Below are 26933 nucleotides of genomic sequence, written 5' to 3'. Positions count from 1 at the left end.
CATAACAATAAAACACAAACTAAAAATAAATATTTTTTTTAAATGTAGAAAGGTCCTGAAAGTGAATTGCGCCATCGCCAAAGCAGAGTATCGCAAAGATAAGCCAGTCTTTATAAAACGCCAAAACAATGGAGATATCTTTTCTTACTGTAAAAGAACACGTGAAACAGACCGACAATCTCCCTTATACATGCAAGGATAGATTTTTGCATTTACATTTCTCCCCACCCACCCGCCTAGCAAAAGTCCTCTAGGCACAGCGTGGAAAATAGAACTACAGCTCCCACAATCCATTGTGCCCTGTGGTGGCGGAAGAACAGAATGCTGGGAATAGTAGTAGATAGGTAGCCGTGTTGGTCTGCCATAGTCAAAATAAAAAAATTCCTTCCAGTAGCACCTTAAAGACCAACTAAGTTAGTTCTTGGTATGAGCTTTCGTGTGCATGCACACTTCTTCAGATACGAATAGTAGTTCTAGCGTTTCCTTGCTCCTGGCTTCTTCAAGTTAGGATTTCGAAACACCTGTACCTCATCTGAGGAAGTCCACCCCCCAAAAATAAATACCAGCCCATAGCCTTCGCCCCGCCTTCAAAGCATGCAACTAATGCATTTCCTACTTGAGAGTCAGCCAGCCAGAAGAAACTTGTGGGCAAAGCATGTTCCAACTGTAAAGGTAAGGAGCTTTTAGTGTTTCTGTTGAATGAATCATGCATTGGAGAGAGAGGCTGTTGCCTTAGAACCTGAGCTCATTCAATTGGTAATAAAGTTAATGATATTTTAAGGGAGCGGGGTGGTTGAATGCCTGCTTTCTTATATAAACACGTGGAAGAGGTTCTCCAGAGATTCAGCATTCCTAGGAACTGGGGGGGTATCTGTGTTCTCCCCGCAATTTCTAAATGAATCAAGAAACCTCATTTGCGATTGCAGCCTTTTGACCTCGAGAATGAATGAAGCTGACTTCTGGCTGCAGCTGCACGGTATAGTTTTTGTTATGCCTCTAAAATTGCTTTTGCTCCCCTTGCGGTTCATTTGCTGGGCTTCCAAATGAGGAAACTGACGACACGTGTGTGGTACCTGTGTTCCTTCCTAGCTGGCTGTTGTATTAGTGTCGTTTTAAGAGCAGCATAATGGGAGGTATTTGGAAAAGGGGCTGAGAAAGGTGCTGTGTCCTTTTCTGCTCCACGGGGTTTAATGTGCACACACACCCTGGTTTTTTTTTGGGGGGGGGGGCTTCTCAAGTTAACTATGGGAGCAGTGCGAAATCTTTTCCAGTCCACCTTCTGAGGGTGGGGTGGGGGCACATGCCAGTGGTGAGCAGGGTTAAAGGCAAAAGTAGCTAGGGTAATAAATTTTAATTTTTGTCTTTGTACTGTAGGCTAGTTTCTACATGTTTGCACATATCTCTCTGTCCTGCATCCTGGTAAGCAAAAAGCGCTATTAGTTTGTGGCAACATTCCAACAAGGCAAAAATACTTGGGCTTGTGAGGGGTGTGGTCTGGGGGGAGGCTGTGGGCCTGAAAGAGCAGCTTGAGGGGCAGCCTTTGAGGGTTGAACTAGGACCTCAGTACCTGGGTCCAAGTCTTCACTCATCCATGCATTTTAGGAAGGGCAACCTTGGGAGAAGGGCAATCTCAGGTCTCAGACAAGATGACAGCGCAATTTTTATGGAATTGCGTCAGGCAAAAATATCTATTTTTTAATTAATGCTCTTGTTTTCTGGAGGAGTGGTGTTGGCACGAGGATGGGCTCCTGCCAAGCAGCGCTTGACTTTTCTCAGGCCATCTTTGGCACTGTGGTGGCTTCCATGCCGGAGTGATAACGAGAGAAGAGCAGCTCACAGGGGTGAGCTGGTGGTCATGAGGTTAAAGCTCTGCTTTCAGGGAAGCTGAAACTGGAAGTTCAGAAGGTCTGCTTCTGGCTTTCAGTTCCTCCTCTGCTTGCATCTCAAGTTGCCTTTCAGCGGAAAGCGGTCCTGTCCCCCCAGAAGACTGTAAATGTGGCCAGACCAGCCTCTGCTTGCTGAAATGGAAGAGTCTTTGCTCACTTGTAGAGGTTGTGATTTGCATCTCCAGGCAGAGCTAGGAAAGATCCCTATCTGAAACCTTGGAGATCCATGGCCAACCAGTGTAAACAATACTGAGCTTAGATGAACCACCAAGGCAGCTCTCTGTTACCTGCATGGGCTGATGGAGGATCAGGTAGGCTATGACGTGTCATGGATCTCAACTCTTTTGCACTTCCTCCAGGATCAAAAAAATTAGCTGCCTGCACAGGCCTGTCTGAGACCAGCTGATCATTTGGGTTTGTGTCACAGGTATGTTTCTAAACCAAACACACAAACGAAAGGAAGCCAAGAAGCTGCCTTAGTCCAAACGGAGCCATTGGTCAGTTCAGTATTGCCTCAGTTTGACTGGCAGCCTCTTTTCAGGATTTCTGGCAGGAGCATTTGTTAGCAAATTCACTTCTGTGATGCACTGAATTCACATTGCTTTAGAGCACGGTTCCCCAGGCTTAGAGGGTCTGCAGCTGGTTTTGGACCACAACTCCCATCCTCCCTAGCTAGCATGACCAGTGGTCAGGGATGATGAGAACTGTAGCCCAAAACCAGATTGAGATCCAAGTTTGGGAAACCCTGCTTTAGAGCATCTTTCCTAGCAGAATGCCCTCCACATGTTTTGGACTAGGACTCCCATCAGTCTCAAGCAACAAGGCTGTGCCGCCTGGGGCTGATGGGAGTTGAAGTTCTAAACACTAGGTTGGGGAAGGTTGTTTTGCAGTAAGGCTGACTCTGGCCAGTTGACCTACAAGACACAAGGGCTGAGTTTAATACATAAATGAGGAAAAGTACCAGCTGCAGCAACATAGCAAGCATTGTCTTGAGGTCAGAGAGCGAGACACGTTTTTAACCGATGACAGAGAATAATGTGGGATCACTTTTGCTTGTTTGGCAGAAAGCAATCTATGAGATCTGAAACCAAAGCAGCAATGCTTAAAAGAATTGGTGTGGTTCTTATGTTAAAAAATGTGTCTACTAGATTTGACTGCTCTGATAACTTAATTGTTATTGGTATTAACATGCCAGAGGGCCATAAAATAATATTTGTGTGAGAAGTTGGCAAAACCGGCCTAAAGTGCCTCAGATATCCTAAAGTATTGGTGCTTAAGGTGGCAGCAGCAGTAGCATAATAAAAATAGAAATACAGTGGTGCCCCGCAAGACGAATGCCTCGCAAGACGGAAAACCCGCTAGACGAAAGGGTTTTCCGTTTTGGAGGTGCTTCGCAAAACGAATTTCCTATGGGCTTGCTTCGCAAGACGAAAATGTCTTGCGAGTTCCTGCGGGGCTTTTTTCCTCCCCCCCTTTTCCCCAAGCCGCTAAGCCGCTTATCAGCTGATCTGCTAAGCCGCTAAGCCGCTAATGGGCTTGCTTCGCAAGATGAAAAAACCGCAAGACGAAGAGACTCGTGGAACGGATTCTTTTCGTTTTGTGAGGCACCACTGTAGTAGAATCACAGAACTGTAGAGTTGGGAGGGAAAACCAAGGGTCATCTAGTCGAACCCCACCCCCCACCCTGCAATGCGGGAATTACAGTCATACCTTGGGTTACAGCTGCTTCAGGTTGCATTTTTTTCAGGTTGCGGACTGCCGAAACCCGGAAGTACTGGAATGGGTTACTTCCGGGTTTCGGCGGTCGCACATGTGCACAAGCGCCGAATCTCAACCTGCGCGTGCGCAGACACGGGTTGTGAACGTGCATCCCACACAGATCACATTTGCAACATGAACGTCCACTGTACAGCTAAATAATATGTGAAACATTAGCATTTTCAAACATATAGACATGCTAGTTTGATCCATGTGCGAAAGAAAGAACGAACAGAAAAGAAAAAGGCATACATTGGGTGCTAGGCCATTTCTTTGCTGAAAGGAGTCCTGTTAAATACCCCCATTTATACACACAACCTACCTGTGCACCCAGCGTGTTTTCCTTTCTTAGCAGGATCTGACAAGGAAGTATGAGGGCTCTGGCATGCTCAGGGGGTTCCTGACTTTGCGTGATTTTGCCTTTGCATGCAGACCCCCGGAACTGAACTTTCACGTAAGTGGCGGACCCAGCTGTAATGGCAAAAAAGAGGACCAACTGCAGTGAAGTCCAAGTGCACTTTGGTGCTTGAAGAGAACTGTGGCATGCTGCATAATGATCAAGGTGCCATGCCATAGTGCTCCCCTGCAGTGTGGTTCCATGTGGAAATCTGCTTGTTAAAAGTTATTCTACATATACCAGAACAGGGTTTCACCAGGCCTTTTGGAGTGGTGTGCACATTTGCGTCATAACTCTCTTTCTAGGAGGGCTAGAGACTGACTGCTTTTTTTACGAAAGCTTAGAGGCTGGTACACCAATGAAGGCCTTCATGGGTCACCGGTACCAGCAGTAAGAATTCTGGACACTCTTATATCAGTTCAGGTGCAGGCGAAGAGGGTGTGATATTTTCTGAATGCATTTCCTGCATGTGATAAAACTAGCACTTCAGGGAGACTGGCATGATAGACTTCTCTTCTAGAGTACCAAGACAGAAATATATATGAGAAAATTAAATAATAGGACCCAAACTATGGTGGTTAGAATTGGAGGGGAGGAAAGCCCAAATTCAGATCCCCACATGGCCGTGATGATTTCTGGGTGCCCTTGGGCTGATCACTTGCTCTTAGCCTAAACTACCTCAAAGGGCTGTTGTAAGGATAAAATGGGATGGGATGAATCCTGCATGATGCCTTGAGAAAGAGGGGATATAAATGCAATAATTACATTCTAGACACTGTGTGTCAAGTGTAGCTTTCTGAGTCTACAGAGGTCACCATTTCCATGATACCTCGATGTGTTCAGACTTGGTGCTCCGAGTTTTATGGAGGCAGTAAACCTGCTGATTCACTTTGTCCTCGCTGCCACACCTTTAAATGGACAAAGGCGAACCTACCCTAAATTCTGTGCGTCAGATGCTCAACCCAGTGGCATTTATTTCCAAGTGGAGTTTGCAGGGTTTTTGGATGCAACTGGGGACAGTGACATTTGTCGTATACCTGTGAAATAAATGCATGGTTTCTTCTTTTAAGTCAGTACCCTGAATAATATCTCCTGCACCTGGTGACTGGGTAATGTATTTGTCATTTCTCCCTGCAGCTTCATTCATGTATGGAACACCCTCCCTGCACCTTGAAAGGGAATATATGGGGGACAAAACCATATTACCAGCCAGAGTTTCTCCACACTTGCTCTTTTGTTGACTGCAGGGGATTCTCATTGTGTACACTTGCGGCAGCTCCGTGGCCCTGATCATACCCCTCGAGGTGTGATGGAAACAGTAAATGTTTTATTAGCGAAGAACTCCATTGCAATTTAATATTTGAAACATAAAGAGTGCAGCAGCTAGAGTGATGGGGCCTAACTACTTGTTACATTAATTGTGTGGCCTGCGGGAGTTAAATGTTTTAATCTGAGGTGTATGGGGGTAGATTTTCGCCGTGACTGCAGTGAAGCGAGGTTTAACTCCTCCTTTTCTAGGGAGGGAACATGGAGAGGGGAAGGTCTGGGCACCCTCTCTTTTGTCTTTCTCCTGCCCGTTCCCCAAATTGTGCCTGGAGCCAGGGGGCTGAAACCTCTTTTCCCCGCAACCCTCACGCAGAACTCAAACAACCCAGCTTCAGTCTGATTTATTTATTCGAGGCACCCCCAAAATGGCATCTTGAATTCCTCCCCGCCAATTACAGTAGCTGATGCTGGGAGGGGAGCTCCCGGCTTGTCTCCATGTCACATGTATGATGTCATGTGTGTAACACTCCCCCCCCCCCCCCCCGTGGAACAAGCTGGCGCCTCAGCTCCCAGCTCAGTTATTGGAGCCTGGCTGAAGAGAAACTTCTTCTTATTTTATGTCATTCATTGCTGGTGTACAATTAACTGGGGTAGTCTATATTTTGTTGAATGAATGAAAAAAAAAACGTTTTCAAGCAGCAATTTTGAATAACAAAAAGTTGGTGGGCGCTCTCTCTGCAAACATGTTTTTTAATTTTGTCTTGTTGAAGCCTTTGTTGTCAAGATCCGCTTTGACTGACAGTTTGGGGTGTATACCGGAGAGTTGGCTTTTGCAACCCTGCCTTGAACTTTAGGGCATTTTACTGTAAAATGAATAGTTTAAAGTAAACATTTGTCCATGGCTCCATGCTGGTAGCATGGGAAGAAGACAACACAGAACTTCTGGCTTTCGGTTGATTGTATAGAAATAGATCATTATAATGCAAACTGTTTTGACATTTACTAGCACACTGCTGTCTATTTGCCAAGATTGTTATTTCCAGCAACACAAAAACAAGATCTTACTTCTCCCTCTGCCCCCTCTTTCTCTTTTGAGCCCTTTCCTTCCGCCTTTGAAACAGGCTGATAAGACTACATTCCTCTGGTGGAAAGGAAAATGTAAGACCTTTGTATGTTGGAAGTGTAGAAGCTGATATATGTCGTTCATGTATTGTAAATGCATATCCTGGGAAAGTGAAGCGGAGTTTATGGCAACATCTTTTCTCCCAGGGCTGCTATAGTTAAAGGTGCGTTGGTGTTTTAGCTCCATTATAAACCTGTGTTCTCCAAGGTTTACAATCCTCTTTAAGCATCGGTGTGCTAGTCTTGATGTGTAATATGTTACGGGGGTTGGGTGGGCAATTCACATGCAAGCTTATTCCAATTGATGTCAAGGCAAAGGAGGCGAGTTGGTGCCAGTGTTGCTTTAACAGCGCGGCAGCCAGCGGTGTAATCTCAGCGCACACCTATTTTTCCAACAGATTTAATTGGAGTTATGGAGCTTATCTAGGGGAGCACATTGATACAGCCATTCTTTTTACCTTCAGTCCCCTTGTTCAAACTCTTTTGAGCCCAGCACATGAAGGTGGGTGCTGAATGGCTGTGTTCAGTGGGAAGCTTGTTTGCTTGAAATAAGTAAACAACTTTATTATTTTCTTGCATGAAAACAGATCCCCTTGTGGATGTGGGGGGTACAGTCTCAGTATGAGGATTTTGCATCCTCAGAAATATGTCGACCAACAATGGCGTGTGGTGACATTTTTCATAGGGGAACAGTTAAGGCCAGAGGTGCCAGCTTGTGAATCTGATTAGGGAGGAAGGCATGATGCTCATGCACAGGACATCGTGCGCATGAGCATCACATCACCCTCCCTAAGCTGGGCAGAAGCTTCCCAAGCTTTGGGAAGGAGGCACCAGGGGAACATTTAAGGTATACTAGTCTAGTCCCCCTAGTCCACTGACTGCTTACTACTGTCTGCCAACCAGGCTTTAGTCATGGCTAGCCATGAATGAATGATTATTTCTTAATAACAATAATTTTAATATTTATACCTCTCTCATCCAGCTGGGTTTCCCCAGCCACACATCCATATCTTACTGCCTTTCCTCCAAGGCATGCATTGAACTGCCTTAGGGCCAAACTAGAAAACCCCTGGCTCTTTTGGCACTGGAAGAAAATCCCACATTGGCTCCACTGAGCTCACCTCCACACCATACATTTAAAGCACTATTATACCACTTTTAACAGTTATGGCTTCCCCCAAAGAATCCTGGGATCTGTAGTTACAAAGCTACAAGTTCCCAGGATTCTTTGCAGGAAGCCATGCACTTTAAAGATGCTTTAAGTGATTCCCCACACCCTGCACCCCAACAAGTACTGGCTTGAGAACTCACATTCATATGTCTGTTCTGTCTTGCTTATGCATTTATCCACAAGGATAAAAGCATGGTTTTTGAAGGCCACCCCCACAAAATACACATTGTACCCTGAGCTATTTGAATGCCTTCTGTTACATTTTTAAATGAAGATGATGATGATGATTTTGTATACAGCTTAATGCTGAAATAGGTTTCTAAGTGGCTTACAAAATATAAAAACCTCTTACGCAAAATAAAATGATCCCATGGACACATAAAAATATAAGCTTTTATAATTTTAAACAGCCAAAGGTAGTGCTAACATGAATGGCTCTGGATCATAAAACGACTACTTCTGCATACTAAAAAAAAAAGAGGGTTTACAGATTTGCATACACTTTTCACATGCTAATTTATATGTATAGAATATGGATATGTAATTTATATGTATAGAAGCAAATTTAGAAATACTTCATAGAATCATAGAGTTGGAAGGGACCCTGAGGATCATCTAGTCCAAACCCTGCAGTGCAGGAATATGAGGCTGCTCCATGCAGGGATCAAACCCTCAACCTTGGCATTATCAGCACCACACTCTAACCAACTGAGCTATCCATCTTATTCTTACGAAAACACTCCATCTCGCCATAGTGAAGAAGACTGTGACTTGGTGGCCTATGTGCTTGCTCAGTCTGGGGCCCAGATGCTGACTGTTGAGAGCTCAAGGCTCCTGCTCACCTTTCTTGGCAACCGTACATTGCTATGCAAGATCATAGGATGCTGCCATTGGTCCATCTGGCTCAGTGAATGTAAGGACTGAAGGAAAACTCCCTCCTTGCTGAGAGGGGTAGTCTGCTGTAATTTCCCTGTCTTCGAGTTTAATGCAGTTTCTTTCTGGCTAGCGGTAAAGTGGCAGAGCATGTATTGATCCGGAGTGACTAGCATCTGGAAGCCGCTGGCATTATTAATACAATAAAGTTAGGGTGTCTCTGTGAACTACTATGCAGAGCTGGGGAACTGGATAACCCTTTTAGTAGTCTCTTCTCTAGAGAACGCTGGGGTGGCATTCATTTGGTTACACAGCTCAGGGAGCATAACATGATTTGGTAATAGCAGGGCCAAGTCACCTTAGAATTAAACTTTGTTAGCAATTTTATTTTTACAACAAGAGTAGAAAATGCCAGATATTAGAGAAGCCACAAATGTTAAATCAAAGCTGTTCCCTTGGGAGAAACTATATATTCTGTTCTTTTATAGTTCTGGGAATTTAGGCTGTTGAGTGCCCATTTCTCAGAGCTGCTCGAGGAAAACACAGACATCTAATTCTTAAGAAATATGGCCAAACTGCAAAAAAACTTTGTGTTTGTGTGTTTAATTCTTTTTAAAAAGCCATCGTCAATAGACTTGGGCTTGTTCCAGAGGCTGGATATCTAGTTTTACGTTCTAGCTTTCAAGCAACCAGTGGCAACTAGTAGGATTTTGCTGAAACAATGTGCTATGTTGGAAGAAGGTTATTGGCGAATTTGTACGGTGACTAGATGTCTCTCCTCAGATCTGGAATGAGTTGCAGGTATTACTGCAACTAGTTTGTCTTGGTGCATGGCTGCTGAAGTCTACACGAATGAGCAGTGCCCTGACAGAGGAGGGAGAAACTGGAAAAGTCATCTGCTATGGGCTCCCTCTATGGATAAAATGACTTAGGGTGCTTCTAGAGACTTTGTTTTTTTGGGTGCGATTCAGTCACAAGCAGGCAAAATAGAAGTGGCACACGGAAAGCTGATTTGGTGCTCTTGCACAACAAACCCACTTCTCCCCTTGTCTCATCAGATTTCTTGCCAGAAGCAAAGTGATGGGGAAATGCAGTGGAAAGTGGGATAATATATACTTGAATGCCACTGTGGATGTGGGGTAAGCAGAATGGAGGCTGTAGAATGTGGTGGTGGTGGGGTTGCTTGGCCCTGGGGGGAAATCATATTCCCACTCCCCATAGCTGCTGCTTTTCCCTAAGAGAGAATCTTCTGTTGGCACTTAGGGAAGCTTTCCTGTCAAGACAGGTAGCAGTTTGGAGAAGGTGGGAGTGAATTTTATCATGACTGTAGCAGCGGAGGGGAAAGAGTTAAGCCTCCTTCCCATGTGCCACAGTCCTGATTCTGCACACCTATGCAGCTGCTATTTACATTTCAAAATGGAAATTAAGTTGCTTTCCGACAATGAACAACACTTATAGATTGGCCCTTGTATTGATTTTAAATAGTGTTTAAATAATGTTTTTCTGCAGCCCTTCATTTTTTAGATAGATAGATAGATAGATAGATAGATAGATAGATAGATAGATGATAGGGTAGATATCTATCTATATCTATGTCTGTCTGTCTGTCTGTCTGTCTGTCTGTCTTAGGGTGAAGTGCTGGAAAACATCAGAACAAAAATCCATCCAAACCCCCAAATTTACAGTACATTAAAAAAATAAGGACTCCTCAAACTCAAACAACTGTCCACAGTACAGCACCATAAACAAGTCAGTAAAAACCATCACTCAAAATAGCTGAGTAATAAAAGATAAGAAAATGGTTTGGGTGAAGAGGTAGGTCTTTCAAAGGAATCAGGAAGGTGTTGCAATGAAGAGGGAATTTCAGCTGGCTGTTACTTTCACTCTGGTTGTAAGATAACTTGGTTCCCCTCCTGCCTGAGGGGGGGATAGAGATCAAAGGTGGCCACAGTTGCAGACTTTATGGAGTTGGGAGTCAGGTGTGGCTCACTCCCAGTCCTGATCTGTCTCTCTCACACCCACACATTCCTTCATTCCTTCAGGCTGGGTTTGATGGGAGTTATAGTCCAAAACATCCCAAGGGTATCAGGTTGGGGAAAGTCTGGTCTTCACCATCTGTGATTGAAAAATCAATGATTGGAGGGAGTGTCGCTTGGTGATAGAGCACAACCTTTGCAGGCCAAAAGTCCTAGGTCTGGTCTCCAGTGAAAAGAATCTTGGGGAAGGCATTGGGGGGGCAGGACTTGGGTAGGGGAGCAGGCCTTTGGTTGGGGGGGGGCAAAACCGATGTGATTGGTCAGTTAAGTATTTATATTGTTTTGCTTGATCTGTGGGGGGCAGCTGCCCCCCCCTTGGCTACACCCATGGGGGAGGGCCTTGCTGGCAAAGACCTTCTGCCAGTCAAAGTGGGCAGCACTGACTTTGATGGATCAAGTTATATATATATATATATATATATATATATATATATATATATATATATATAAAATATTTATTTATATATTATATATTTATAAGAAGAAGATGGATCAAGTTTTATATTTATAAGAATATTTATATTTCTTATATATATATTTATATATATAAGAAAACTTATATTTATAAGTTTTATATTTATAAGAGGCCGAGTCCAGTCCAGCATCCTGTTCTCACAGTGGCCAACCAAACGCCTATGGGATTTAATGTAAGGCCCCCTCATATCTTCACTGGGCTCCCGATTCAATGCAAAGGATTGCATTGCCATGGAGACTGATTCTTCCTTTCCTTCCAGAGATGAACCTTACTAACACATATTAGCAGTTCTGAGAAGAAGGAAACTTGCCCTCCCACTGCCTGACGGAGTCTTAATCTTTGAGTAGCACATTTCCAGAGCTGTCTGTCGAACATCATTCCTATTAATCAGCAGAGCCATCCCCAAATCTTCATATTGTCTAGGATATTTTCTATTAAAAAGTGATAAGGAAGTTCCATCGATTTCTCACCTACTGCCCTCCGGGCTTTTAAATCTATAGGTCACGAGAGGCGAGATGGTTCTTATCTTTTATTCATCCCTTGCTGCAAAACCTGTGGGCCAGCTCTGATATCTCAGGCAGCAACTATGTAAATATTTATTGATGCTGCAGTCATTAAAGGGGGTGGGGGAGAAGGAGTTGTTTGGGGCTATTGATGCCGTAAACTCTCAATTCTGCATCTGTTAGGCAGCAAGAGCAGGAAAAGTTGGCGTTTTTGGTTTGGAGTTAGACTGCGTCAAACTGACGTTCTTGGTTCCTCTTTCGTTGCAGATTACCATCTGTATAAGAGTTGGACGGCTCTTACCACCTAAACTGAGACTTCCCTTCTTTTTCCTGTTCTACCAGTCTAAAGCTGCTGTTGATGAAAATGGGACTAATGGCTGTCTCTAGTCTCGGCTTTGTGGAAATGAATGGCACAGCACTGTCGGTGACCTTACTGGCAATTCTCTTGATCCTCTTGGGCTGGTAAGTGGTTACATTAAATGTTCAGTGGAAGTCTGATATGAATACATTTTTAGGCAGCACGAGTTCAGTATTCAGTGGGTTCTGGGTTAAAGTTGCAGCCCTGAAGACCAGTTTGAACGGTCTTCGGTGGGACTTTATGCACATGCATAAGTGAGCCAGACCGTAGCCAGAATTTTCCTTTCTTTGAAGATGGCAATTCCTGCAATAACTTTATGGTTGCAAGAATTAATTGACAAAATTGATTGATTCCTTGTTTTAAAAATTTACTGTTGCATTTTAACTGGGCTCCCCTTCTGTAATCTCCTGATGTCATACACCATCTGTATATCAGTTGAGTAAAGTTTCACGAAGAGCATTTCCATAAGGTGTTATGTGTTACTCACTGAGAGAAACTGTTAGTGTAATTAAATACCTTGATGTGCTGTAATATTGACATCAATTAATAGATGGATAACAAGAAGGCTGATCGATTTAAATGTTCAGCTGGCTGACAACTCTAAAAAATGTATTGGAAACACACACTGTAGCTAACAGAGAACAAAGCTCCAAGTATTTCTTTAAATTGGGTAATTAAAACACCTTTTAATTAAAGGCTATAGATCGGTTCTTCTTCCCCTAAAGAATTTCCATAGAAGTTTATTATATTTTGTTTTGTTCCTGGATAACATTGTAATGAGGCTCTTATAGGTAATCAGCTCTTAAGTATGGATGTGTTTCAGGACTAGATTCCCCTTGGCAGTAAAAAGTTACCCAGGACAAACTTTCCATAAGGTTGTATGGAAATAATATGCTGAAACAAAGGCAGACTCTTTGTAGCTATAGCCATGGGGGAGAAATTTGATTTGAGTTTGCATTTAAAGGTGAAATTGCCTAATTCATACTTTCTGAAATAAGACCAGAACTGAAACACAGCAGTCCTTCGAATTCTGCCCTTCTCCAAATATAGCAGTTCAGTTTTCCGGCCAAGTAACACGTATAAAAACGCATATGCTGGAGTAAAGTGTTCATAAAAATGCACACATTGGTGAATATAGCTTACAGAAATGCTTTACTTTAGGGGAAATTGCTTTGCAAAAATGTGTGTGTTTGTGTGTGTGTATAGTCAAAATTGTATACATTTGGAGAAACACACCTTAAAATGCTGGTGAATTTTCTGAAGGGCTTTAAAAATAAAATCTCAAACTGATGCGGAAATGTGCAGAACTGAATTTAAGATTAAGAAAAACAAGAAACTGAAATTGACTGTTTTGCCCATTCCTATATATGGGTGTGATCATGGTGCTGCTATGTGCAGACGCACATAGTAATCAGACACAGTAATCCATGGTTTATCCTACACAATGTAGTTTCCTTTAATGAGTATATTCTAGTGTGAGATGGTTCACCCTATGGAAGTGTTTATCCAAGGCCCGGTTGCAAATTCAGGATCTGTGATCTGAATCATCCCATGGACGAAATTGGATTGTGCCCATAGTAGTAAATTAAAAAATCACACACCCCAGCTATTATTTATCCTGTAGGCGAAAGCATGCAGGTACCATAAGAATGTAAGGAGGAGAACCCTGCTTGGTCAGAGCAGCAGGCCTATTTTTTCCACCATTTTGTTTTCCACCATGGCCAACCAGAAGACCACAAGCAAGACATGAACATAGATTCTATATGGCCAGAATTGACTTTGCCAATGGCTGCTTTGATTATGTACTACTTCCAGTATCAAAGGAACTATGCTTCTGTATTCTGTTTGCTAGGGTTCATTAATGGAAGAGTGCTATTGTATTCATATCTTGCTTCTCGGCATCTGATTGGCTGCTGTGAGAATGGAATGCTGGACTAGATGGGCTTTTGGTCTGATTCATCAGGGCTCTTCTTATGTCTAGTAACCATTGATAGCCTTATTCTCTGTGAATTTCTCCAATACCCTGTCTAGGTTGGTGGCTAACTCAAATCGGTACTGTGGAGCAAGTATCTTTGGTGGAGGGTATATGTAGCAAGGTTAATCTGGGCAGAGGAGAAATAGTATGAAGGAAAGGATTAACCATGTTACTCCATCATCATGGCTGTAAACATGGATTCTGAGGACTTCTTACATATTATTTGTGGTTCCAAAATCAAAGCGGAATGCAGGAAGCTTCCTTAAACTAAGTCAGATCCCTCTAGTTTTGCATTGTCTACCCTGATTGGCAATGGCTCTCTGTGGTTTTCAGGTGTTTTCTTAGCCCTACCTGGAAATGGCAGAAATTGAACCTGAGACATTCTGCATACAGAAGAGATCTTCTTCCACTGGGCTTCAGCCCTTCAACCTATTGCTGTTTGTAGAGTGTTGCAAAGAAAGAGATGTATACACCTGCATAAAGGAAAGATTGAACAAAATAGGTCTGCACATCACTACCATATGTCAAAAAGAAGGAGGGGGGAAATAATCCAATGGAATAAAGGACTATGCTTATTGCTAGTGCACAAAGTAAATGCAAAAGTACTGAAATGGCTGCTTCAGGTGGCTCTATCAGGAGAAAACCTGAGGCATTCTAAAATTATTATTCCAGCAATTAAACAAAGAACATCATGTTTTGACATCATAATGGTCATTGGTTACAAACAATAAAAATTTGACTGAGTATCAATATTGCCACATTTAAGCAAATGTTCCAGAGGACATTTGTATGCTGGGTTTTAAGAAAGGACAATAAAATTGGTCCTTTGCATTCCTGGGTGATCTCCTCACCTTTATTTTGCATTTAGTTTGTTTCGTAACAGATTGGTGTCAGCTGAAGTTACAACCCAGTCATGGTTCTTCTTGGTTTGTAGATATACATCTGCAAAAACTCTGTCCAAGCTCTGGTCATCTCTTGTTTAGACCGCCTCAGTGTTCTCTTGGCTGACTGATTGGTTCAAATTATAAGCCCATCCTTCACGTGTAGACCTAGTAAAATCAAATTAAAACAATAATAATATAAAAAGCTCTAAATAACCCATCATTAAAACAAGAGTTCTAGCGATAATACACAAAACAACTCCTCATAAGTTGGACTTCAGTAAGGAGTTTGGACCAGATAACTCTGTGGGTTGCTTCCAACTCTAGAATTCTATGATTCTATAACTAAAACTAAAGCAGGGTAACTAACCTGTTATGTAACTAGCATATCCTTAACAGAGGTCTTCTGGTCTCAGTCTTGGTTCTTTCATGGCTGTCTACCAGTTTGCTGCCAAAGTCATTCACCTCACTACTCCTTAAGTCCCTCTTTCCTGTTCACTCCTGGGTCCATCACAAGCTCCCAGGACTGGGATTCAGGGCAAATCTCTACTTGGCCGTCAAAGTCAGTGACTGACCTTTGGCCAGTCAGTCACCTTGTCTCTCGGCTTAATTTACAGGGTTCTTATTAGGCTAGAACTGGTTCTTGGGTGATAACAATATGTGCCACTGTGAGCTCATTGGAGATAGGGTGAGATAATTAATAATAATTTATAATTCAATAAATAATTATAGTGCTCCAGAGGTACATTTTTAGAACTTGTCGTAATGTTGCAAAGGGTTCGGGAGCATCTTCTCAGCTAAAGTGCACCCGCCTCCAGCAACACAGCATGGAAGGAAACTGGTCCATCACTCTCTCTGATGTTGCAGAGGATTCTGGGATGCATCTCCAGGCTTGCACTTAATTTTGCCACTAGAGAAATATGACGCCCCGCAGATGGGGGTTCACTTCAGGATTAAGGTCACCCAGATGTTGATGTTGCTCAGCAAGGTTTTAATATCTGTTCTTGGATATTATTCAAGGTTAAAACTGCAAAAGAAAACTCCAGTATCTTTAAAAGTGCTTGATGTATGTTTTTTTTGTTTGTTTTAATGTTTGATGTAGCAAAACAAATAAAATAATAATAATAATAATAATAATAATAATAATAATAATAATAATAATAATGTGCTTGTTGCTTTTTATTCCTCATAATGATTTATAGCCATGAAATCCCACATGGTTTCAGCTATGGAGTCACAGGTGGGGGTGCAAGATCCTTCTTAAATGGTACTTTTGCCCACAGAACTGCTTGGGAGGTTTTGCCTCTGATCTGGGAGTTGCGTAAGAATTTTATTTTATGAGGTATGAGTAGGGATCCTACAACAGTGCTTGAAGATGCATACCTCGCCTTCTGAACCCAAGCAGTGATAGATCAGACAAAGTGATTTTAAAGATTTATTAAGTTATAGCTATAACACGATGGCCCAGATCCTTCTTGCTGCTTTCCTGCACTTAGTTAGACCTTGAATGGAGGGACTAACTTACCCGTCTTTCTCTGCTTGTCTGTTTGACCATAGCCTTTAATCCCCTTTCCCCCTCTCCATCCAACTTGGGGTGTCTTTTTCTGATTGGCTCCAAAGATCTTTGTCTGCTCCTCGGCGATAACATGTCGCCCACTTCCTTATCTTGCAGTTCCAGCCGATCAGCAAATTTTGTCTTCTTGCACCATCTCCCGTCCTTCGATTCCTTATTTAGATATTTCTCACACTGCCCTTACCAAAAAACCTTGTGTTCATCAACTTTATCTCTTGCTCAAGCATACGCCATGCGCCTTGCTTTGCTTCTAAGTTCCCATCTGCTTTTAGCTATGATAAGCTGCTAGTCTCATGATTCCATGTCCTCATAATGCTGAAGCTTCATACCTGCATGAAATATGTGCATGTTACTTTAGTCCTACTATTACACCCAGCACTAGCACACGTGCCCACTGCAGTGCGCTTGGACAGATGCTTTTTGTTGTTGGTCCCTTTTGCTAAATTCAGATCATGTTGAGTCTTTTTCGCGAAACCTGCCTGCTTGGTGAATTATGGAGAGGGACAAATTGTCTGACCTTGTTGTGGTTTTAGAGACATGTGGAGCACCAACTAATACATCTCTACCCATCAAGGAGCAAATGTTTCCAAGTTTCTCAAATTTAGACCAGAGCTGATTTCACTTTTACCCCCCCCCAAAAAAAAGGGTAAGCTAATTGGAGGTGGTTTGGTGACCCATCTTCCAACTGGAATACAGGGATAATGGTTGCATCCAGTGAGACGGTTTGCGGCTTTAATGAGGCTTTAAAGAGAGAGTAAGTGTGGGGTTTGCAAAACTTAGTATCTTTGGATGGCAGATGCTGTGGTTCATCATGCAAAGTATTATAATAATAATTTTTTTTTTTTTAATCTCTAGTTGCATATTGAGTCGAGTCTTCCGTGCCTGGCTATGGATGTGCATATTCCTTTTGTGGCTTTCCTTTTTGCTGTCTGTGAAAGTGTTGATAAAATGAATGTAGGAACTTAGCCATCTTTTAGAAGTTTAATGTACCAGAAGCCTGGCATTATGAAGAAGCTGTCAAGCTTTCAGACATCTTTGTTCAAAGTGGATCTTCACTGCCTTGTCTAAACAAACCTGAGTGTTGGAAATGTGGAAATGGAGGGGTAGGTGTCTGTATATAAATGTGGGGGACACACTTCAAACAGTGTCGTTTCAGAATTCTGAAACAGGCACTTAGATGCTTGGCTGGAGTTGTTGTTATCTCACAGTCATCTTTGGGGTGTAGCTACCCTCGTCATTTTCGACCCTTCTTTTAAGTCCACATACTGACCCTGGCCTCATAATTCATGGCAAAGGTAGGATCAGACTCCATTCTCTTATCTGATCCTTTCTCTCTCCCCCCCCCCCGCCAATTATTTGGAGATAATAAGTCTGGAATGTAGACATCACGCAGGGCACTTGACCTAAACTCGCTGCTGCTGCTTCCTAGTTGAAAAATAAACAATGGGCAATGGTGAGATGTCTCTCCAGACTTGTCTTTTTGGGGGGATTAGCACAAATGGAGGGGGGCTTTCAGTGGTTCCTTTGTTGAGGAAGGACACCGCTCCCTTGATGTGCCAAGGACTCGCAAAAACTAAACAAAGTTTACTAGCTTGGGCTAATGCAGGTAACGAAACATTTTGCATCACTGCATGGATAACATTCCTTTCTGCACTATGAGCAGCATGCTGTGCCATCATGTCTGAGTTGTTTGCGTACAGAATTGAGGGACCACTCCCCCCCCAACCTCTCCTTTTTATAAAAAGGAAGTTTATAGTTCTCCTTCATAGGATGATAGAATATGTGTGGTCAATTGCCAGTTTTCATAGAGCACAGGGCTGGAAGAGAGGGCTGGGAAAAAACAAAAGGGGCTTTTCTCTGTTTTTGCAAAAGGCAATAAACAACACCCGCCTTATCAGGCTTCTCACAACATTGAATGACTGGAGGGAAGGAACATAGATCAGGGCTTTGCAAAAACAGAATGGCCCAGGTGCAGTCCCTGGAGTCTGCGGTAAAAAGGACCAAAAATCAGAATGTGGGAAACACCTTTGCCTAAGACTCTGGGTTAGATTAGACAACGGCTGCCCAACCAGAAGTACATTTAGAAATCTGAAATCAGTTGATTGGCAGTGGCAGAGTAAGCTACATGGGCACCTGGAGCGGTGGCCATGCAGTGCACTGGGGGGTGTGTGTGATCTGCTGTGCAGGGGCGGGACGATCCTTGACGCACTGTGGTGTGATCCTGTGCTTGCGACTGCGGCAGCGCGATGGTGGCGGCTTGCGTCGCTGTGCCTGGGGGTGGCGGGGTGAGCCCCCCGCGGGGTGCTTTTTTGTCACCCCCCCTCAGAGATGGCATCCAGGGCAGACCACCCCTGCCCCCTTCCTCCTCCAGTGATCACCAGGCCTTTCAAAGCCCCACGCTCAGTGCTTCACAAGACTCAACTGCCAGCGGATTATTGATGCTTTTCAGATTGTGCCGTTCCCCACATGTGGCTTCAAACCGTGCCAGCAAATAAAAAAGTTGCCTGGTGCTAGTTGACTGACAGGTGGGCAGCCCTGCTTGGCCCATGATGGATATGGAAGTTAATGATCTTCCCTACTGGCCCGATCCACTTCACCACCTCTGGCTCTGTTGTATTGTGAGCCCTGGTCAAAACAATGGCTAACCTAGTCCAGATTCTGTGGTTTGGATTCCAATCAACAGTCAGTGCTTGCTATGCAGGGGGACAAGCAGCTACTTCAAGCTAGGAATAACCTGTTTCATTATACTCCTCTCTTTTGCTTGCAACAAAGATGGATCGGAAGCTGGTTCAGAACTACTGGCACTGAAAGAAACTGGACTCCTCCTTTTCAATGCTTGTTAATAGGTTGCTTTCTTTATAATAGGGGTAGGCAACCTGTTTGCCCTTGACAGGGCATTGGGTGGGCATTCAGGGGCTGCCTAGCTGGTGCTGGGCGCAGTGAGGAACACACATTCAGTACAAAGATATATTTGTTCAAACAAACACACACACATTTGGGCTGCATCTGGATTGCGCTCTCTGTGAGCGCCTTAGCCTTCCCTCCCAGCAAATCCCAAGCTGCCAAAGATCGCTGCCCCTTTGCTGCTGTCAGTGGTGTGGAGACAGTGATCATTACTGCAGGATGGGGGATGCTTTAATAGCAGTGGCAGGAAGAGTTATCTTCTGCCTGCTGCCCAGCTGGTGACTGAACTGATCAGTTGGGGAAGTGGGCAGAGCTCCCCAGGGCACGGTGGGCTCCACAGGGAGTGGATGGGGACCACGTGCAGCCTAGACCATGCCTTGCTCTCCTGCAATTTATAAAGACCCCTGTTTTCCTAAATCCCACTTGGCCTTTCTTTTCACTTTGTGTGTGTCCATGTGCACAAAATAATCTTCCCTTCCCTTTACACCTTGCTCCTGTCTACCGACTGCTCCTCAGCCTCAGTATCCGTAAGCAGAGAGCCCTGTGCCATGGCAACATTTTAATACTTTGAGTAGAGGTATCTTTTTTGTGATTTTTTAAAAAAATCTTATTTCATCTACGAAACCAATCAACAAGTGAGACCCTTGAGAGCTATTTCTCTGTAGCCATATTCTTCCAGCTGCTTTCTCTTCTATGCAGCTTGTACCGCAAGTGTGTTTATATAGAAAAAATATAGGCCAGTCTACCTGCTTGGGTGCGTGGAGCATTTATTTCCCCGAGACAGCAGCGCTGTCATAAACACTGTGGTTTTTACAATGTGGGTAATAATAAGATTACTAATAGCACTGAGATGTTTGCTTATTTAATAGACTATCATTTAGCAAGCAGAAAACGTCTTGCTGTTGCAGTTGCTGACACTTTACTGGGAATAGTCTCTGTTGTTATATTTTTTTGGGGGGGGGAGTGGGAGGAACACAGGGGGCATGTATTTTAAGGAATAATTATCATGATGCAAAGGCTGGGAGGGAAAGTAAAAAGGACCTCTTTGCCCAAAGCCGGGGGGGGGGGGGATGGCTGGAACCAAGCTCGGCTCAGTTAATGGCACAATGATGTCAGATGTCTAACATTTGTGGGCCAAAAAGTGTGCCAAGCCTCAACAACCAGCCTCGGACTCCGCCCAGTATACCTGAAGGAGCATCTCCACCCCCATCATTCTGCCCGGACACTGAGGTCCAGCTCCGAGGGCCTTCTGGCGGTTCCCTCACTGTGAAAAGCAAAGCTACAGGGAACCAGGCAGAGGGCCTTCTCGGTAGTGGCACCCGCCCTGTGGAACGCCCTTCCAGCAGATGTCAAAGAGATAAACAACTACTTGACATTTAGAAAACATCTGAAGGCAGCCTTGTTCAGGGAAGTTGTTAATGTATGACATTTTGATGTATTTTTAATCTTTGTTGGAAGCTGCCCAGAGTGGCTGGGGAAACCCAGCCAGATGGGCGGGGTACAAATAATAATAATAATAATAATAATAATAATAATAATAATAATAATAATAATAATAATTAATAAAATCCTTGAAGGCAAAAGCATACCAAATTCATTTCTTGCAACTTTCTCTTGTCCGTACACAAGAGAGAGAATTATTTTAATGTAGATTTTGTCTTTATTTGTTGATTTATTTATTTTTTAAAGTAATCTGTCGTGCTTTGTTGGCTCTGATGAGTGAAATGTTTTCCATGAAAGAGTTTGAAGCACTTTCTGTGTTAAAGGAAGAGAACAAAGGATGGGCGAAACATATTGCCTAGTTGTTGTTAAAGATATGTCTAATAAAAATAATAGTAAAAAAAAATTATACCCCCCCTCCCTGGCCGAGACTTCTAATTGTGAAGTGGCCTGAGCACATGGCAACAAGAAGGGAGAGAAAGAGGAAGTAAGCTCAGCCGAGGCGGATTTAGGGGGAGCAGAACCAGTTTGGTCGTACTGCGCGCGGAGCCTCCCTCCTCAATGCGCCCCCATGACAGGGAAGGCTGCACCTGTTGGATCTCTGCACAGGTCACAATAGAAATAAATGCAATAGAAATAAAGGGTTACCTTTATTTTCTGTCATTTAAAATAAACAAAGAACACAATTAATTATCCATTAAACACCAGAGTTTAAAATCCATTCTCCTTCCAATATTTAAAATACAGGCCGTTAGATGTCTGAAATAATAAAAATGTCTTCACCATGATGCCAGTGGGTGCCAGTAGGGTCTCTGTTTGAGAGAACATTCCATAATTATGGCACCCTAGTTGAGAAAATGCTCTTGTATGTTTTGATTTTTTTAAAAAAGTTACTTTATATTCCATCCCAGGGTAGTTTACTGATAATCTCAAGTGGGGAAGAGGCGTGCAACCTCAGGATCTGCTTGCTGGACCAGATGAGTTTTTGGTCTGACCCACAAGACTCTTCATATATTTGCAAGCCAGCAAATGTGCAAGTCTTTGTTTCCCTTTGCTGGATCCGGTTGTTTCTCTAGTATCACTTGGGATGCTGTGGGCAACTAGTGTCTGGAATGGCCTCTTCCAGCCAGCAGCCTTGGTAATGCAGGGATTAGTGACACAGCTCCACCTTGCCTGCCTCTATAATTCTCCAGTTCTCTCCTGGAGGAACATCATTTCAGAAGAAAGCAGCTTGTGTTTCTATTATAAAAAGGTAACCCTGGTAGGATCTGGATTTGGGTTTCTTATAAATGGCAGCCTAGTGATAGGAAGAATTAGCAAGCCGGAATAAAGCAAAGCAAGATAAAATGTTTCTTATTTATAAAAGGGCTCTGTGTGTATTTTGGGTGTTTGAGGCCTTTCCATATCTGGCCTCAGGCATGCAAAATATTTTAAAACCTGACATTCGGAGAGATTTGTCATTGAGGCTTTGCTGGTGTCGGGTGACATATCCACAGGATGGAATAAAACAAGTCCGGCTCTGGTTTAGCTCTCTAAAAGTCATCAGTGGCCAGGTGTTATTTTGGATCAGTGTGTTTAGATGAGAAGTAAGACAAGGGCTGCTTTATGTCTGGGGAGTTTTGAATTTTGTACTGACCCTAAATTTTTCTTTTTATGTCAAACAATCCCTCCCCCGCATCCCCCCCCTAAAAATGTTGCTAACCATAACGTGTTACTATGATATGAAGCAAATGAACAAAATTTCCTTTTGGGGGGAAAAGGAAAGAAAACAGTTCCTTGGAAGCTATTTGCAACAGTTCTATAAAAATCAGGGTATTCTAACATCCTTTAACAGATGCGGATAGTTGCAGTATCAACATTCCCCCACATACAATGGCTGAGATTAGGCTTGTATCCTGCTTTCCAAAGACTGGTTAAAATGAAATAAAAAGGATCTAGAACTTACTGATGTAGCTCATCTTTTGATTCTGTATACATGGGATTTTTAAGGTCTTCTTTTTCCAACAGGGAAAGGAATTTCTGACGCGAGTTGATGAAGAAGAGTTCTATTTATTTATTTTTTTTACTGAATTCAGCTGTCCTTGTTTCTTATTCCCACATTTCAAGTCAAATAGTACTGATTGTGAAATAAATTATGTAGCACAGCAGGGTATATGTAGTCCTTTACGGAGTAACTCAAGGGGAAAATGTGGATCCCTGTCCCAAACAGCTTCCAGTCTAAATGTTTACCGCAAGTTTGGTTGCCAGGTCAGAACCATCCTAGGCTCTGAGATTTCAGGGCCCAGACTTGAGACCCACAGGTAGACACTGGTGAAGTCACAGGGGTAAGGTCATTTTGCATTAACCACAGTTGCTGAGAACATGACATTTTTTAAAAGTATACTAAACGAGCAAATATGTTATTGGTAGGAAATTAAGATACAAGCTGTCGCTAAAGGGGGTGTTCTCAGGTCCAGCAGAGGTGAGGGGATTGTTCCTTTTTCACCTGGATGGAACATTCAGAGAGAAATCTTTGGGGACTGGAAGATGGCAGGAAGCCTTGTTGGCTCTCATTGATCCATTTCTTAACCCTCAAGTCTTGAAGCTAAATAATGTCTGGTAGCTTCCAATGGAAGTCACCGAGGGGTTTGGAAATACCTGTAACGTGCCCATTAAAATACAGGTGTTGTGTCCTTCTGTCCATATTATGGGGTAAATGGATGCATTTATGTTGCATAGCTTTCTAAATTATGATGGCATCCATCTGGAGGGGAAGGAACTATCTATAAATGCAATACTGCGCTAAATTAAACACTGGCCAACTTGTGAAGAACAGGCTGAGTTATTTGTGTCATTTCTGAGAATGACCAAAAAACGACAAGAACTTCTACTAAAAGGGTAATGGGTTGGAATTTTATCTTTCTCCCATGTGTGTGTGTTTAACAGCACACATATTTTTAAAATGCTATTCTTAAGACAATTGTGAGCAAAAGATAAATTTATAAGACTTCCTTCCTTGGCAGCAAAAAGCTGTTTCTTGTGTGAAAAGTATAAACAGTGAAAAAGACTATATCTAGTTGCAGAGGCGATCCAAAGGCAACAAAGAACTGAAGGTCAAACAATAATAAAACGAAGGAGGTTGAAATTATAGCCTTTCTTCTTTTTTCTGTTTTGTGATGTGCTCCTTGGCAGCTGTGAAGGTTCTGCGCTTAAAAGAATTTGACACATGACTATTTGTGATTTGTACTTTAAGGAAAGCGAGGAAGCACGAAACACATGTATGGTGGTGGCAGCTGACAGAGGCATCTTTGCAGTGGTCTTGGGCTCCTGTGCCTTTAAGACATAGCCAAATATTGATAATAATTTATTAGTTTAATAAATTATTACCTTAAGGTATTATTAAGGTATAATACCTGAAGCATCTCCACCCCCATCGTTCAGCCCGGACAATGAGGTCCAGCTCCGAGGGCCTTCTGGTGGTTCCCTCACTGCGAAGTTCCAGGGAACCAGGCAGAGGGCCTTTTCGGTAGTGGCAGCCTCCCTGTGGAACGCCCTCCCACCAGATGTCAAGGAAATAAGCAACTATTGTACTTTTAGAAGACATCTGAAGGCAGCCCTGTTTAGGGAAGTTTTTAATGTTTGATCTTTTATTGTGTTCTAAATATTCTGTTGGGAGCTGCCCAGAGTGGCTGGGGAAGCCCAACCAGATGGGCGAGGTATAAATAAATCGTTGTTGTTGTTGTTGTTGTTAATAATAATAATAATAATAATAATAATATTAAATGTGTGTATTCATGGAGAATACCAGCTGTATTTTTATCACTCCTTCTATTGCTGATGTTCAGGTTGTGCACGCAGCTAAAACAGTACCACCCATGCACAAGAGGGGGACATACAGTGTTTGGAGTTGAAGCAGACCCACAACAGCTTAACTAAGCGTGCTAAGGGGCCAGTGAATGCTGGCTGATTGTTGGGTGTGTGCGTGGGAATGGAATGGAGGGGTTGGAATCTTGACTATAGGAAGAGCCCTGCTGGATGGTGTCAAAGCCCCATCTAGTCCAGCATTATGTTCTCACAGTGGTCAGCCAGTGGGAGGAGCTACCTTGGTGCTTTCCTGCACTGGAGGTTTTTAAACAGAGGTTGGATAGCCATCTGTCGGAGATTTTCTAGCTATGAATCCTGCATTGTAGGGGGTTGGGCTAGGTGGCACCTAGGCTCCTGACGTCGGTTCCGGTCCCTGCACGCAGTGGGGGAGGGGGGAGGAGAGGGGAAAGGATGGAAATGTGTGTAGACCCGTTAGACAGCAGCGGGTTCTGCAATTGCCGGGCGGGATCTGGCCCGTGGGCCATAGTTTGAGGACCCCTGTATTGAAACCTTCTCTACACCATACATAATGTTATGCATCTCTATTATGTTCTCACTTGCTCACCTTTTCTCCCAACTAAAAAGCTCCAAATTTTGTAAACTTTCCTCAAAGGGGAGTTGCTCTATCCCCTGGATTGTTTTGATTGCTCTTTTTTTTCTAAACTCCCAGCTCTACAAAGAGCAGTCTGCGCTGCAGCATTTTGTTGCAGGCCCACCTTACTGCTCCAGGGCCTTGTCTGCAGTGGCTCCCCACCTATGGAATGCTCTCCCCAGGGAAGTTCACCTGGCACCTTAATTATACACCTTTAGGCGCCAGGCGAAAACATTCCTTTTAAACCAGGCCTTTGGTTGATCTTATTTTAGAATGTGGGGAAGGGGGTTTATTGGGTTACTGCTTTTGGTTTGATTTTATATGTTGTGGTCTTGTTGTGAACTGCCCTGAGACCTCTGGGTATAGGGTGGTGTATAAGTTGAAACTACAACAACAACCACCACCAGTGCCTGGCTCAGTGGCGTAGCGTGGGGGGTGCAGGGGGGGCCGGCCGCACCGGGCGCAACATCTGGGGGTTAGGGTTAGGGGGCGCAAATCCACGGGTTAGGGGGCGCAAATTACTTGCCTTGCCCCGGGTGCTGACAGCCCACGCTACGCCACTGGCCTGCCTCAAGTGACGCTCATTTGTTGCTAGAAACAAGAAGCAAGTTTGCATGTCTGGAATGTCACCTTTCAGCTGGATGATTCTGTCGTTCCAAGCAGAATTTCACCATGTAATAATTGGTAAAAGTAAAAATTAGACAGCATTCTCTTTCCCAGCAAAATAAAAACAGCCTACCACCACCACCACCCTGCAACAAAACACCATTTCACTTAATGTCCTATTTCTTTCTGCCCAAAATTGCACATGCACAGTTAAATTACAGACCTGCCTTCAAAGGGAGTTGCCAGTTTATGGCTGTGCAAATGTTAAAAACATGAGCATTGCTGTGTTCAATTCAGGGACAGCCTGTGTCCATCTAGGCACCTTATCTATCTATCTGTCCATTCATCCATCTATCCATCTATCTATCTATCCTTTAACTTAAACCAGCTTGACATTTGTTTTGCAAACAAAGTTGTATTGTTTGAAAATCTGGTTAACCACAGATTACTTCTGCATTGTACTGCAGCTAAAGCCTAGAAGCGTAAGTCACGCAACCGGATGAAATGACAGGGTACATTCCCTCAACTGGGTGGTTGTTTTCTTCTCTCTCTTCCAGCTATCACTGTATTTATTGAAATATTTCTGTCCCAGAAATCTCATAGAAATGGAACAAGGCAGTGTACGACATAAGGCAGTCCCACACACCAGAACCACCCATCCACAAAGTTCCCCTCTTTCCAGGAGTCAAGCTCACTTGACAATACCCCCCAAGGAACCATAAGCAAAGGTCTGATAATATGCTTTCAAACGGAGGACTAATCTGAATGCAAGCCAGTTGCTTTTTAAGGCTTGTTGAAGTTGCTGGTTTCCTTTTAATTTGCTTTTAATGAACTTTTATTATGGAGATTGGGGAGAACTGTTTCAGGATTCTGTAGTGCCTACCTAAAAGAACCCAAAGGGGAATCATACTTCTTTTGTACAGTGCAGTGACACTGTCATGAGAAATGACTGGATTCAAAACATCCTGTTTTCTCCCCCTACAAATGTGTTCAATGATAATAAGGGTGGGGGCAGGGGAGTTGGAAGGAACATTCCATACCAATTATGGCATGTCAGTCAAAGTGGCTTATTTTACACAGTCTTCCTGTAAATGCTGATATATGCACGTGCATGCATGTTTACTCGGAAGAAAGCCCCTCTAAATTCAGGGGTGCTTATTCACCAGTAAAACGTTCATAGGACTGTAGCCAGAAGGAAATGGTAGTAGGATGAGAGATTCATCTCCACAATTTCCCCTTGCAATTAATGGGAACATAAAGACTGGAGGCCGTTT

The 26933-nt window shown here is 43.3% G+C and overlaps 1 protein-coding gene across 4 annotated transcripts in view; it reads left to right on the top strand.

Moving 5' to 3' along the window:
- The first annotated feature begins 514 nt into the window (after positions 1–514).
- TBXAS1 (thromboxane A synthase 1) overlaps positions 515–26933 on the top strand; it is a 207933-nt gene continuing 181514 nt past the window's right edge. Inside the window, exons 1-2 of one of the 4 annotated variants that reach the window (XM_082240544.1) lie at positions 515–672; positions 11755–11949. In XM_082240544.1, the coding sequence (XP_082096670.1) occupies positions 11846–11949 (104 nt within the window). In that variant the 5' untranslated portion in view covers positions 515–672; positions 11755–11845. Of the gene's footprint in view, positions 673–6522; positions 6594–10645; positions 10666–11754; positions 11950–26933 lie in introns of those variants that run through there. The other 3 variants (XM_082240547.1, XM_082240545.1, XM_082240546.1) reach the window with 3 other exon arrangements.

The sequence above is a fragment of the Podarcis vaucheri genome (assembly GCF_965113315.1).
Source record: "Podarcis vaucheri genome assembly, chromosome: 10".
In the NCBI taxonomy this organism is placed as follows: domain Eukaryota; kingdom Metazoa; phylum Chordata; class Lepidosauria; order Squamata; family Lacertidae; genus Podarcis; species Podarcis vaucheri.
The sequence above is the reverse complement of the archived record's forward strand: the minus strand, read 5'-3'. Positions and strand labels throughout refer to the sequence as shown.